This window comes from Zootermopsis nevadensis, unplaced genomic scaffold, assembly GCF_977971745.1.
Source record: "Zootermopsis nevadensis isolate Lab colony 2312 unplaced genomic scaffold, Znev_1.0 Znev_ptg000087l, whole genome shotgun sequence".
NCBI lineage: Eukaryota > Metazoa > Arthropoda > Insecta > Blattodea > Termopsidae > Zootermopsis > Zootermopsis nevadensis.
Genome location: NW_028259218.1, coordinates 10,225 through 24,416, shown reverse-complemented (window position 1 = coordinate 24,416; position 14,192 = coordinate 10,225). Strand labels below are relative to the sequence as shown.

At 36.9% G+C, this 14,192-nt stretch overlaps 2 protein-coding genes and 2 long non-coding RNA genes across 9 annotated transcripts in view; 2 read left to right on the top strand and 2 right to left on the bottom strand.

The window, feature by feature from the left end:
* Positions 1-3,235, top strand: part of LOC147870872 (uncharacterized) — a 3,945-nt gene extending 710 nt beyond the window's left edge. The window contains exons 2-3 of the long non-coding RNA XR_015533101.1: positions 1,015-1,143; positions 2,744-3,235. This is a non-coding gene — a long non-coding RNA (uncharacterized LOC147870872). The remainder of the gene's footprint in view (positions 1-1,014; positions 1,144-2,743) is intronic.
* LOC147870871 (stalled ribosome sensor GCN1-like) overlaps positions 1-5,462 on the bottom strand; it is a 25,836-nt gene extending 20,374 nt beyond the window's left edge. For 5 of the 6 annotated variants that reach the window (XR_015533093.1, XR_015533094.1, XR_015533095.1 and 2 more), the window contains exons 1-3: positions 5,205-5,462; positions 1,809-2,032; positions 222-476 (exon numbers count right to left, since the gene is read on the bottom strand). The gene's annotated coding sequence lies outside the window, so the exon portion shown is untranslated. The remainder of the gene's footprint in view (positions 1-221; positions 477-1,808; positions 2,033-5,204) is intronic. The other variant, XM_087341774.1, reaches the window with a different exon arrangement.
* LOC147870870 (uncharacterized) lies at positions 4,337-8,086 on the top strand. The gene is made up of 3 exons (XR_015533100.1): positions 4,337-4,422; positions 6,002-6,130; positions 7,731-8,086. It is a non-coding gene; the product is annotated as an uncharacterized LOC147870870 (long non-coding RNA).
* LOC147870869 (uncharacterized) lies at positions 6,822-14,192 on the bottom strand. The gene is made up of 6 exons (XM_087341775.1): positions 13,948-14,192; positions 13,289-13,472; positions 11,339-11,501; positions 10,191-10,449; positions 9,460-9,728; positions 6,822-7,019 (listed from the first exon to the last, which is right to left on the bottom strand). The coding sequence occupies exons 3-5, from the start codon at positions 11,352-11,354 to the stop codon at positions 9,662-9,664; spliced, it is 342 nt and encodes a 113-aa protein (XP_087197901.1). The 5' UTR covers positions 11,355-11,501; positions 13,289-13,472; positions 13,948-14,192; the 3' UTR covers positions 6,822-7,019; positions 9,460-9,661.

The following is a 14,192-nucleotide window of genomic DNA, read 5'->3' as shown; positions in this document are numbered from 1 at the left end:
ACATATTTTAGTTAACTTGTATTTAGATAGGATGAAAAAGAAGATTTTTTAATAAAGTTATATCTGATGAATAAAAATACAAGGGGATAAGTTAAGAGAGCACAGAAGCTGTCATCAGCAATCAATTAGACAAATCATGATGCCCCTCAGCCCTAAAATATTTCTGCGTTTGTCTCGACAGAAATGAGGTCTTGAAGACCTGATATTGAACTAAATGTTACCTCTCGCAAAACAAGTCCTGTTCCTCGATGTTCCTTCCCCTACGAAACCTGGAGCGCAGTGGCAAGAAAAGTCTCCTCCCTTCTTTTCTACACAGCTCTGTGAACAGGTTCCAAAATAACATGGTGGTAGAATGCAGTCTTCTTCATCAGAACTATCTCCAGAGTCATTAAATCCATCACAGCGGAATTTGCTGCTAACGCAGTTCTTGTCAGCACACTTGAATTGATCAGTACCACAGTGGCCAGACTATCGACCTGCAAACAAATGACCATGTAGCTTGCAAAGATTCTACACAGATTCGTATGTGATCCTTACTAAGTGTAGCAGGCACATAAACAGAAATGACGAAAATTTCTTCAAACTTATGTCTCCCTGCTCCCTATAAAAAGAGAATAAATAAAACAGACAAAAGATAAAGGAAGAAACAATATAATTCGGTTCAAAATACGTACAATACCTTTAAATACTTATGTGATAAAGCTTTCTCCATCAAGAAATACAAATATAAGTTTGTATGATGTAAAACTTTCATGGCAACTAAGTATAATGAATTCTTCTCAGGCTACCGGCCATGTCAGGTCCCCAGGGTACTGAACTCCATACCCTCTGGATTAGGATGAGTGCTACACAAGTAAGAATTAAGAAGTATATTTATGCTATGGAGAATAGTATTACATTCACTGAAGTAACATTCTGAATAGAAAGTAATGTACCAGCTTGCTTTCTGAGTCTTTAAAGAAGAATCATTCATATATCTTAGTTTGCTCACACTTATGTTTTTGAACTCTATAGATGTAAAACGACAAATCCAGAGCGAAATGTGCAGATTAGTTTCACACTAATGGCCAAAAGCAAGAAACTTAAAAAACAATCGAAAGCAGCTCCAAGGAACTACAGATCTGTCGCAATAAACAACGTAAAGTAAGATATTGTAGATGTGTCATATTGTGATTTATTTAAATAGTATTAAAAATATATTAAAATTAGCCGTCAATCACAATATAAAATAATTAAAAGATTAAAATATCATTTTACGTTCCTTATCGAGTACTCGATTTACATGTGGAACATATACGACATGTTTCGACTATATATAGCCATCATCAGGTGTTATGTTATAAATCAGTAAATCAGTAAAAATCAGTAAAAATCAGTAATTCAGTTGAAAAGTTTATAACATAACACCTGATGATGGCTATATATAGTCGAAACATGTCGTAAATGTTCCACATGTAAATCGAGTACTCGATAAGGAACGTAAAATGATATTTTAATCTTTTAATTATTTTATATTGTGATTGACGGCTAATTTTAATATATTTTTAATACTATTTAACGTAAAGTAAATTAAGCCATTAATTTGATTGAAGATGGCTGTCTTCTGGGTTCACGCGCCATGTAGCCTGGTTGACGCGATCACCATAATGATGGAGGCAACAAGGACCTCTGAAACGTCGGAAACCTTCTACCAGACAACACGGCGCAACAACCCAGAAGACAGCCATATTCACACTCGCTACCATAAAAATCACAAATCCTACATAAATTAGATCCTTTGGAATCCTGTCACGATACTCAAGACTTACTATGTGGGAATCTTCTGATGACGTGATGATCTTGTCCACTGAGATCTACACTTTCTATAGTACATGCTTAGGGATCAGTCCAATATAGTCTTCTAGCTGGGTAGTCTACTGCAGGTCCAGTTGGCCACTGTTCCATTGTATCCACAAGTGAATGACGCCCAGTTCCATCCATATACGCTGAATCAATACGACCGTTCACACCCCAGTCAGACCGGAACATAAGCCTATGAGAAATAACAGAAAAATTCTGTATTCATAGTTGGCACATATCCTGCCACTGTATAATGACTGTAGGGTGAGACGGGACCAAGCTGAAAATCCTGAAGACAACAGACCACTAAAAAATGAACAAATAAGTTGCAGTCTTGAACAAGATATTGTGTGTTGTAGTGAAAGGGTTTTCCCAGCCTGCTAGAGTTGTTCAACTTCAGTAGTGAAGAGAAAAAATTATGTGCAAGAATGCAAGGAAACTCCAAACAGACCTGCTATAAACAAGCTGGTTGCTTAAATTGAAATTACTGGGACCATTATCAAGAAGATTTGTGTGTACACACACAAACACAAAGGCATCCAAAACACCAGAAAATATTGCACATTGTTCATAGTCTTTCTCGACAAATTAAAACAATTATCAATATAAAGGATTTGAGGTTCTCATCATGACATATTAAGATGACTGTCTTCTGGGATGTAGCACTGTGTAGTCTGGTATATCAGTCAGCATCTACCAGACTACATGGTACTACAACCCAGAAGACAGCCATCTTCATGCTCACTGTCATGAGACTCTGAAATCCTACTTTTTTTCAATCAACATTTCCATTGACCAATTTCTGAATAATCAGTTTCCTTCACGTTTTTCTTATGGCTGGTACTGGCCAGTGTACTCTTCAAAACTCAACCCATGCAATTTCTTCTTATAATACTGTTTACAGGAATAATCCGCAACACAACTCAAGATCTGAAGCCGCTATCAGCACCAATGAACAAGCTTCGGTTGGCGTAATGCAACAGTACCAAAGACAACTGCAGTTTTATAAACTGACGGTGCACGTACCAAAATTGTTTTCATTTGACTTTCACTCTCGAGGCTGCTGTGTTCAGGAACATGAAACGTGATTATGTTTGTCACATAATTTGGTAAATATATGCAATTAGAAGTCCAGCATCTTTTGGAAACAACCTGAACAGATGGTTCAGTGTTTAGCATTTAATGAACTTATGCAACAGTAATGCTGTAAAGTCAGTCTTCAAGAATGTTATAAAGAAGCGTGAGATTCTGCTGCCTTCACTAGAGTTTCACACTTTACAGTGCATCATTAACTAATTAATCTATGTGGTAGAAATCACCGATCAAGTCACGTGTGTAAAACACACAACTTTACCCAGTTTGAGGGCCCACAACAATGTCATGAGGTCGATCCAGCTCGGTGTGTACGAGTGTACGTTTCTTATCTCCAGTTAATTCACATCAAGTCCTGCATCTACCCAATACACACACATGCCCACCCAGTTCAAAGCAAAGCCCCTGTGGGTCTACCAAGTTTGATGCTTGAAAATAAACATATACATTCACTTCTGAAATGGCTGATCGAGAGACGGACAGATTCAAAACATTCTATACCATTTGCAGGTAAATGAATTCCCACTGCTTGGATTGTTGAAACATATTCGAGACAAAAATTCAGAATGAGCAACACAATGAGAAATTCGGAGCCCTCTGTGCAGACAACATACTGCTCAGATTTTTCAAAACCTAAGAAAGTTGGACTTAGTTACATTTCTGTCACTATAAAATGTTGGTGTCATGTATTCAAGAAATGCCTGTTTCAATAAAATGTAGTTGTAATAAATATGCAAACCAACGTCATTAATGTGATAACCAATTAACTTGTACATGGGCATAAAAAACCAAGAACGATAAGTTGGTTATGTGACTGGCTACTGGCTATCCTCCCAAATGAGGCAAGGCCTTTCCTGTTTGCAACCACCTGCAGAATGGCTCAAACTAACCACTCACCACATTTAGTGACCTGGTGCCAAAATATTAGATTACTTCTCAACTCCCACATCTTCATTGCATGGTGCTTAGATTTACGAGAAACTTTAACTTCTTTAAAGTTTGTTGGGAGATGATATTTTTATAATTACCTTCATTATATTGAGATACAGTTGTGTAATATAGGGAAGGCAGAGGGAAAAGTCTCTCAAAGATATATCTTTGCAATATAAAACAAAATTACAAGGCTGTCAATTTCGGAATTCTAACCCTGGAGAAACTTCAGAAAATAATGAAAAACTACAGTCGGGATAGCTTCTGGATTCAAGTCCCAAATAAAGATGGTTTCTGTAGCTCGTGAACTAAACCCAATAGAAGAATGGTACCACGACAAAAGTCTGCGTTTCGATAAGATTACAGACACCAAAACCACCTCCAACAACAATAATAAAATAAACAAAAGGAAAAACAACAATGTCTGTAGGCATAGCAGCAATAGCCATAACAATGACCACTTGGACCACTGTTGCTGAAAAATGTGAGACATGGATGAGCATGCTACAGCGTACCATTCAAATTTCAGGCTACAAAGTTTCACATCTGTTTAAATTTCATGTAAGTTTCAGAAAAGTATCAGATCCTTAAAACACTTGCTGATCGCCTACCACAATGATCACGTCATCTCGCTGCACTCTCCGCGACTGGGGTTTGATTCGATGTTGAGGACAGATCATAGAAATAAGACCTCCTGATCATCTTGCCGTGGTGGTCAGACCAGAATGTAGTTTGGATTTGTTAGATCCCATAATATATCCACTGACTCCACTTTTTGACCACGGTCATTAAATGATTTGCTAAGGGCATGGATTAGAGAGTTTTCACCAGGTCTCTTAGATCCATTTCAGCAGCAACAATGAAGTGGACAGGTTTTTCCCCGGAAAGTGCAAACATTAAACATGAATTTGACGTAAGATGTGTCAGTCTTCATTTGCCTACATTTGGAAACAATGAAAAATTACATGTACGTATACATCAGAATTACCTGCAGAAAATCAAAATCTTTTTTACATGTACATATCCTCCTCTGGTAGAATTAGAAACCAAGTTTTACACCCATACAGAACTACAAGTAAAATGTTAGTTTCACATATTTTAGTTAACTTGTATTTAGATAGGATGGAAAAGAATATTTTTTTAATAAAGTTATATCTGATGAATAAAAATATTTATGACAAAAAAAAATACAGTCCAACAACAAGTGGATAAGTTAAGACAGCACAGAGGCTGTCATCAGCAATCTATTAGACAAATCATGATGCCCCTCAGCCCTAAAATATTTCTGCGTTTGTCTCGACAGAAATGAGGTCTTGAAGACCTGATATTGAACTAAATGTTACCTCTCGCAAAACAAGTCCTGTTCCTCGATGTTCCTTCCCCTATGAAGCCTGGAGCGCAGTGGCAAGAAAAGTTTCCTCCCTCCCTTCTTTTCTACACAGCTCTGTGAACAGGTTCCAAAATAACATGGTGGTAGAATGCAGTCTTCTTCATCAGAACCATCTCCAGAGTCATTAGATCCATCACAGCGGAATTTGCTGCTAACGCAGTTCTTGTCAGCACACTTGAATTGATCAGTACCACAGTGGCCAGACTGTCGACCTGCAAACAAATGACCATGTAGCTTGCAAAGATTCTACACAGATTCGTATGTGATCCTTACTAAGTGTAGCAGGCACATAAACAGAAATGACGAAAATTTCTTCAAACTTATGTCTCCCTGCTCCCTATAAAAAGAGAATAAATAAAACAGACAAAAGATAAAGGAAGAAACAATATAATTCGGTTCAAAATACGTACAATACCTTTAAATACTTATGTGATAAAGCTTTCTCCATCAAGAAATACAAATATAAGTTTGTATGATGTAAAACTTTCATGGCAACTAAGTATAATGAATTCTTCTCAGGCTACCGGCCATGTCAGGTCCCCAGGGTACTGAACTCCATACCCTCTGGATTAGGATGAGTGCTACACAAGTAAGAATTAAGAAGTATATTTATGCTATGGAGAATAGTATTACATTCACTGAAGTAACATTCTGAATAGAAAGTAATGTACCAGCTTGCTTTCTGAGTCTTTAAAGAAGAATCATTCATATATCTTAGTTTGCTCACACTTATGTTTTTGAACTCTATAGATGTAAAACGACAAATCCAGAGCGAAATGTGCAGATTAGTTTCACACTAATGGCCAAAAGCAAGAAACTTAAAAAACAATCGAAAGCAGCTCCAAGGAACTACAGATCTGTCGCAATAAACAACGTAAAGTAAGATATTGTAGATGTGTCATATTGTGATTTATTTAAATAGTATTAAAAATATATTAAAATTAGCCGTCAATCACAATATAAAATAATTAAAAGATTAAAATATCATTTTACGTTCCTTATCGAGTACTCGATTTACATGTGGAACATATACGACATGTTTCGACTATATATAGCCATCATCAGGTGTTATGTTATAAATCAGTAAATCAGTAAAAATCAGTAAAAATCAGTAATTCAGTTGAAAAGTTTATAACATAACACCTGATGATGGCTATATATAGTCGAAACATGTCGTAAATGTTCCACATGTAAATCGAGTACTCGATAAGGAACGTAAAATGATATTTTAATCTTTTAATTATTTTATATTGTGATTGACGGCTAATTTTAATATATTTTTAATACTATTTAACGTAAAGTAAATTAAGCCATTAATTTGATTGAAGATGGCTGTCTTCTGGGTTCACGCGCCATGTAGCCTGGTTGACGCGATCACCATAATGATGGAGGCAACAAGGACCTCTGAAACGTCGGAAACCTTCTACCAGACAACACGGCGCAACAACCCAGAAGACAGCCATATTCACACTCGCTACCATAAAAATCACAAATCCTACATAAATTAGATCCTTTGGAATCCTGTCACGATACTCAAGACTTACTATGTGGGAATCTTCTGATGACGTGATGATCTTGTCCACTGAGATCTACACTTTCTATAGTACATGCTTAGGGATCAGTCCAATATAGTCTTCTAGCTGGGTAGTCTACTGCAGGTCCAGTTGGCCACTGTTCCATTGTATCCACAAGTGAATGACGCCCAGTTCCATCCATATACGCTGAATCAATACGACCGTTCACACCCCAGTCAGACCGGAACATAAGCCTATGAGAAATAACAGAAAAATTCTGTATTCATAGTTGGCACATATCCTGCCACTGTATAATGACTGTAGGGTGAGACGGGACCAAGCTGAAAATCCTGAAGACAACAGACCACTAAAAAATGAACAAATAAGTTGCAGTCTTGAACAAGATATTGTGTGTTGTAGTGAAAGGGTTTTCCCAGCCTGCTAGAGTTGTTCAACTTCAGTAGTGAAGAGAAAAAATTATGTGCAAGAATGCAAGGAAACTCCAAACAGACCTGCTATAAACAAGCTGGTTGCTTAAATTGAAATTACTGGGACCATTATCAAGAAGATTTGTGTGTACACACACAAACACAAAGGCATCCAAAACACCAGAAAATATTGCACATTGTTCATAGTCTTTCTCGACAAATTAAAACAATTATCAATATAAAGGATTTGAGGTTCTCATCATGACATATTAAGATGACTGTCTTCTGGGATGTAGCACTGTGTAGTCTGGTATATCAGTCAGCATCTACCAGACTACATGGTACTACAACCCAGAAGACAGCCATCTTCATGCTCACTGTCATGAGACTCTGAAATCCTACTTTTTTTCAATCAACATTTCCATTGACCAATTTCTGAATAATCAGTTTCCTTCACGTTTTTCTTATGGCTGGTACTGGCCAGTGTACTCTTCAAAACTCAACCCATGCAATTTCTTCTTATAATACTGTTTACAGGAATAATCCGCAACACAACTCAAGATCTGAAGCCGCTATCAGCACCAATGAACAAGCTTCGGTTGGCGTAATGCAACAGTACCAAAGACAACTGCAGTTTTATAAACTGACGGTGCACGTATCAAAATTGTTTTCATTTGACTTTCACTCTCGAGGCTGCTGTGTTCAGGAACATGAAACGTGATTATGTTTGTCACATAATTTGGTAAATATATGCAATTAGAAGTCCAGCATCTTTTGGAAACAACCTGAACAGATGGTTCAGTGTTTAGCATTTAATGAACTTATGCAACAGTAATGCTGTAAAGTCAGTCTTCAAGAATGTTATAAAGAAGCGTGAGATTCTGCTGCCTTCACTAGAGTTTCACACTTTACAGTGCATCATTAACTAATTAATCTATGTGGTAGAAATCACCGATCAAGTCACGTGTGTAAAACACACAACTTTACCCAGTTTGAGGGCCCACAACAATGTCATGAGGTCGATCCAGCTCGGTGTGTACGAGTGTACGTTTCTTATCTCCAGTTAATTCACATCAAGTCCTGCATCTACCCAATACACACGCATGCCCACCCAGTTCAAAGCAAAGCCCCTGTGGGTCTACCAAGTTTGATGCTTGAAAATAAACATATACATTCACTTCTGAAATGGCTGATCGAGAGACGGACAGATTCAAAACATTCTATACCATTTGCAGGTAAATGAATTCCCACTGCTTGGATTGTTCAAACATATTCGAGACAAAAATTCAGAATGAGCAACACAATGAGAAATTCGGAGCCCTCTGTGCAGACAACATACTGCTCAGATTTTTCAAAACCTAAGAAAGTTGGACTTAGTTACATTTCTGTCACTATAAAATGTTGGTGTCATGTATTCAAGAAATGCCTGTTTCAATAAAATGTAGTTGTAATAAATATGCAAACCAACGTCATTAATGTGATAACCAATTAACTTGTACATGGGCATAAAAAACCAAGAACGATAAGTTGGTTATGTGACTGGCTACTGGCTATCCTCCCAAGTGAGGCAAGGCCTTTCCTGTTTGCAACCACCTGCAGAATGGCTCAAACTAACCACTCACCACATTTAGTGACCTGGTGCCAAAATATTAGATTACTTCTCAACTCCCACATCTTCATTGCATGGTGCTTAGATTTACGAGAAACTTTAACTTCTTTAAAGTTTGTTGGGAGATGATATTTTTATAATTACCTTCATTATATTGAGATACAGTTGTGTAATATAGGGAAGGCAGAGGGAAAAGTCTCTCAAAGATATATCTTTGCAATATAAAACAAAATTACAAGGCTGTCAATTTCGGAATTCTAACCCTGGAGAAACTTCAGAAAATAATGAAAAACTACAGTCGGGATAGCTTCTGGATTCAAGTCCCAAATAAAGATGGTTTCTGTAGCTCGTGAACTAAACCCAATAGAAGAATGGTACCACGACAAAAGTCTGCGTTTCGATAAGATTACAGACACCAAAACCACCTCCAACAACAATAATAAAATAAACAAAAGGAAAAACAACAATGTCTGTAGGCATAGCAGCAATAGCCATAACAATGACCACTTGGACCACTGTTGCTGAAAAATGTGAGACATGGATGAGCATGCTACAGCGTACCATTCAAATTTCAGGCTACAAAGTTTCACATCTGTTTAAATTTCATGTAAGTTTCAGAAAAGTATCAGATCCTTAAAACACTTGCTGATCGCCTACCACAATGATCACGTCATCTCGCTGCACTCTCCGCGACTGGGGTTTGATTCGATGTTGAGGACAGATCATAGAAATAAGACCTCCTGATCATCTTGCCATGGTGGTCAGACCAGAATGTAGTTTGGATTTGTTAGATCCCATAATATATCCACTGACTCCACTTTTTGACCACGGTCATTAAGTGATTTGCTAAGGGCATGGATTAGAGAGTTTTCACCAGGTCTCTTAGATCCATTTCAGCAGCAACAATGAAGTGGACAGGTTTTTCCCTGGAAAGTGCAAACATTAAACATGAATTTGACGTAAGATGTGTCAGTCTTCATTTGCCTACATTTGGAAACAATGAAAAATTACATGTACGTATACATCAGAATTACCTGCAGAAAATCAAAATCTTTTTTACATGTACATATCCTCCTCTGGTAGAGTTAGAAACCAAGTTTTACACCCATACAGAACTACAAGTAAAATGTTAGTTTCACATATTTTAGTTAACTTGTATTTAGATAGGATGGAAAAGAAGATTTTTTTAATAAAGTTATATCTGATGAATAAAAATATTTATGACAAAAAAAATACAGTCCAACAACAAGTGGATAAGTTAAGACAGCACAGAAGCTGTCATCAGCAATCTATTAGACAAATCATGATGCCCCTCAGCCCTAAAATATTTCTGCGTTTGTCTCGACAGAAATGAGGTCTTGAAGACCTGATATTGAACTAAATGTTACCTCTCGCAAAACAAGTCCTGTTCCTCGATGTTCCTTCCCCTATGAAGCCTGGAGCGCAGTGGCAAGAAAAGTTTCCTCCCTCCCTTCTTTTCTACACAGCTCTGTGAACAGGTTCCAAAATAACATGGTGGTAGAATGCAGTCTTCTTCATCAGAACCATCTCCAGAGTCATTAGATCCATCACAGCGGAATTTGCTGCTAACGCAGTTCTTGTCAGCACACTTGAATTGATCAGTACCACAGTGGCCAGACTGTCGACCTGCAAACAAATGACCATGTAGCTTGCAAAGATTCTACACAGATTCGTATGTGATCCTTACTAAGTGTAGCAGGCACATAAACAGAAATGACGAAAATTTCTTCAAACTTATGTCTCCCTGCTCCCTATAAAAAGAGAATAAATAAAACAGACAAAAGATAAAGGAAGAAACAATATAATTCGGTTCAAAATACGTACAATACCTTTAAATACTTATGTGATAAAGCTTTCTCCATCAAGAAATACAAATATAAGTTTGTATGATGTAAAACTTTCATGGCAACTAAGTATAATGAATTCTTCTCAGGCTACCGGCCATGTCAGGTCCGCAGGGTACTGAACTCCAGTACCCTCTGGATTAGGATGAAGATGGTTCTTGAAACCCAACACAGCTGGTAGCCAGAGAGGAATTTATTCTACACATAGTTTTTCTTGTATAAATCAGTCTCACCTGCTTCATTTTGATAAATGGAAGAAGTCTATACTCTTAATCTGTAGCTCTCATATAAAAATAACTGAATACATTTTCCTGTTTTAAATTTTCATATGTAAATTTATAAAAGTAATTAATGTTTCTACACATTATTTTCTCTTTCTGTGCGCACACATATATATATATAACAACTAACCAACTACCGAACTCCATGAAACAGAGTCCTCTTCTTGACAAAGTATTGGTATGCTCAAGAAATTTCCGACCCTTTATGGAAGCTGAAGATTTGCTACTGTCTTGACAACAGTCTACTATCAGTCGCTGTCAAAAAAGAAAATATAATGGTAATTTTTTCATAATTTCTAGTGTGACCTAAAAGGAATATAATAGCCAATCTTTACAGTATCACCCAAGCACCAACAAAATAAAAAAAGCTATGGATATCGTATCACTTACTGGTGTAACTTGTCATACTGAAGATGGCTGACTTTCGGGTTGTAGCACTGCATAGTTTGGTAAAAAGTTTACCAGCGTTTCAGAGATCCTTGATGTCTCCATCATCATGGCAAGGAGTAAGCCAAGTTGCTCTTGGTCCTGACGATGGGGGCAGCAAACACCTCTGAAATGTCGGCGAACTTCAGACATTTCCTCGAATATCTGATATTAATAAATACTATATCCTAATTCATAATAGTCTTTTGAATCACGTATTGAAAAACATGTTTGCGAGACAGAACGCACCATTTTAAAAAAAATTTATATACACTGAGTTTCGTCTGAGTTATCACCACAATCATCATCCCCCATCACAGTGCCAAGACTGGCTAATACACTGTTTATTTTGGCATGTGAACTGATAGTCTGGACATGACTCATTACAACTGGCTTCAACAGAACCATCACTGCAGTCTGTGTCTCCATCACATTTCCATTCTCTATTAACAAAGATTTGGCATAATAACTGTGGCATACTAAAATGCACACGTCATTTCCACAGGAATAAAAACTGATATTACAAAAATTCCTATTACAATTCAGATGGAATGTACCACTTCAAATCTAAGATGGATACCAGCCATGATGAAGGATATTTTCTGTGGTTTTCCTTGCTCTCACAAAGAAAGTGGCAGAGAACAAGTACAACTTATAACAAGAAGTACATTATAGTGAACAAAATCATTGGAACCATCAATTTCTTAAGGTTATGTATGTAGAAAAATGTAGTCTGCATTTGAGTAAACTTAACCAAGCCAAATGTCAGCCAATGAGAAATCATACGATTTCCCGTGCTGTAACGCAGAAACCGATTTTCATTTTCTTCAACCCAGCTGCACTATTTCTCTCACATTGTCCACATGTTTCCAATAGTAACACTGCCAGGAATGCATCCGTCAAGAATAACATTATTAATCTGTAGTGCCAAAGCCAGATAATCCACATAAAGTCAAAATGTCTTAAAACGGTCAAGCATGAAGTCTATATTCTTAAGATCCGACTAAATATAAATAACTCCATCTTTAATTTTACTGTCAAAACTATTAGTAAACTGAACTTATCATATATGTATTACATCTTCATAACAGAGAGACAAGAAATGTTATTAGATAGAAACAAATCATATTATAAAGTATACATTAAAATGATGCACCAACAGCGATACTAAGACTCACGTGCATTATCCATAACGACGTCTGTCACACAGATAACACGCATTCAACTTATCTAAATCACCCATATGTGGAACGAGTCATAGTACAATAAAAATACAGCAGGCACACAACTTAGGAACACAAAAACAGAACAAAGAAGCAACTGAGAGTACAATACACTTTGAACTATACATGATTTTTAATTGTTTAATATCAAAATACCACAGGTTTCAATGTAATAAAAACTTCCTAATATACTTTGAGGATTGCAACTGGTCTGTGAAGATCATACTCACTCTTATGTTGACTTTACAACAACAACAACAACAACAATAAGCTTCTCCAGAATAAATTCATGATAAAAATCAACTTTCTAAGTAAGTCTGAATCCAATTTTTGTTACAGTCAAACTGAAAAGAATACAGAAAAAATTTAATTTCACTGTTTGCTACATGCCAGAACAAAATTCACAGTAATCGTGCAGACGAGAGTATAGAATGAATTCATGTTATTGAACTTTTGTGCATTGGAATTGCCTTTATATTTTAATAAGGAAAAAATAAATCCTAGTTCCATAAATTTGTGAAAGATGATGAGGGAGAAACACATATTCATTGGAGGAAGCTATAAGATACCAAATTAACTAAACATGGTGTACATCAGGACAATATCCAGCCATAACATTCCTACCATAAATCAACGACTCCCACAAACCTTAGTAGAATCACTAATATATATACAATGCAACAGTTGTTACCTCTGCTTCCTGTTCATGCCTTATAAATCTGAGACTGCGATATAATCTTCCCTTGCATCTGCCCAAAATAGTTCATTTGCTTCATATGAGATGGTCAGAGCATTTGGCCAGCCCAGTGAATCATTGGTGTGAGCCATCCATTCCAGCCTTTCAAATATCTCCCCAGTCTGTCCAGTACATGCAACTGTAAAAAAACAAAATTGTTTTTACACAAGGGAACTCATAATAAGCCAAAAAAAATCATATTTCTTATTCTAATTCCAGAGGAAGGTACAATTCCCATTAAAAATATGACAATTAAGATATAAGTTGTTTACATGAAAGTAAGGATCATGTCTGCTGGCAGGCTTTAGTGTTGTTGGTGTTGGACCTGCAAGTTCTGCTACCAGTGAGTTAGTTAGATAGTATATAGATAAGAAGTATGCTATTTAACTCATGCAACTTACAACACTGTTTCTACTCCAGTAGTTTATAAGCTCTATACCAATAAAACATTTCTGATGAGAAACCATCTACATTTGAGTTCACGTAACAAACCTGAAGGCAACAAAAATTAGCAAACCTGAAATACCTTTTTGCATAAGATATGCAGCTACAAAGATTACGAACTGTTTTGTGACCATTTTTGTCATGTATTTGAATTATGATATGCCGCATACCTCAAGCTTTCCAACATACCACAGCACATGAAAACAGTTTCGAGGTCTCCGCCCCACTCTCCAATTAAAACCATTCTTGCCCGCCGGTTATTGGCCTACCTGCAGACATTCTAAAGTACCCTTTCTCACGAAACGTAGCCGCCAAGTTGTGACGTCACAGCCAAAGCCCACTAAACGCGAATGCCTGATCGGTAACACCAGTGGTACAAACCTCTCAAAAATCATTACCGTATGCACACTGGTGA

What these genes read in the sequence shown, in the direction of transcription:
- LOC147870869 (XM_087341775.1), bottom strand. An exon ending in CAGGACTTGTTTTGCGAGAG is followed by an intron (nt 9,729 to 10,190) that starts GTAACATTTAGT and finishes TGCACTTTCCAG; the next exon opens with GGAAAAACCTGTCCACTTCA.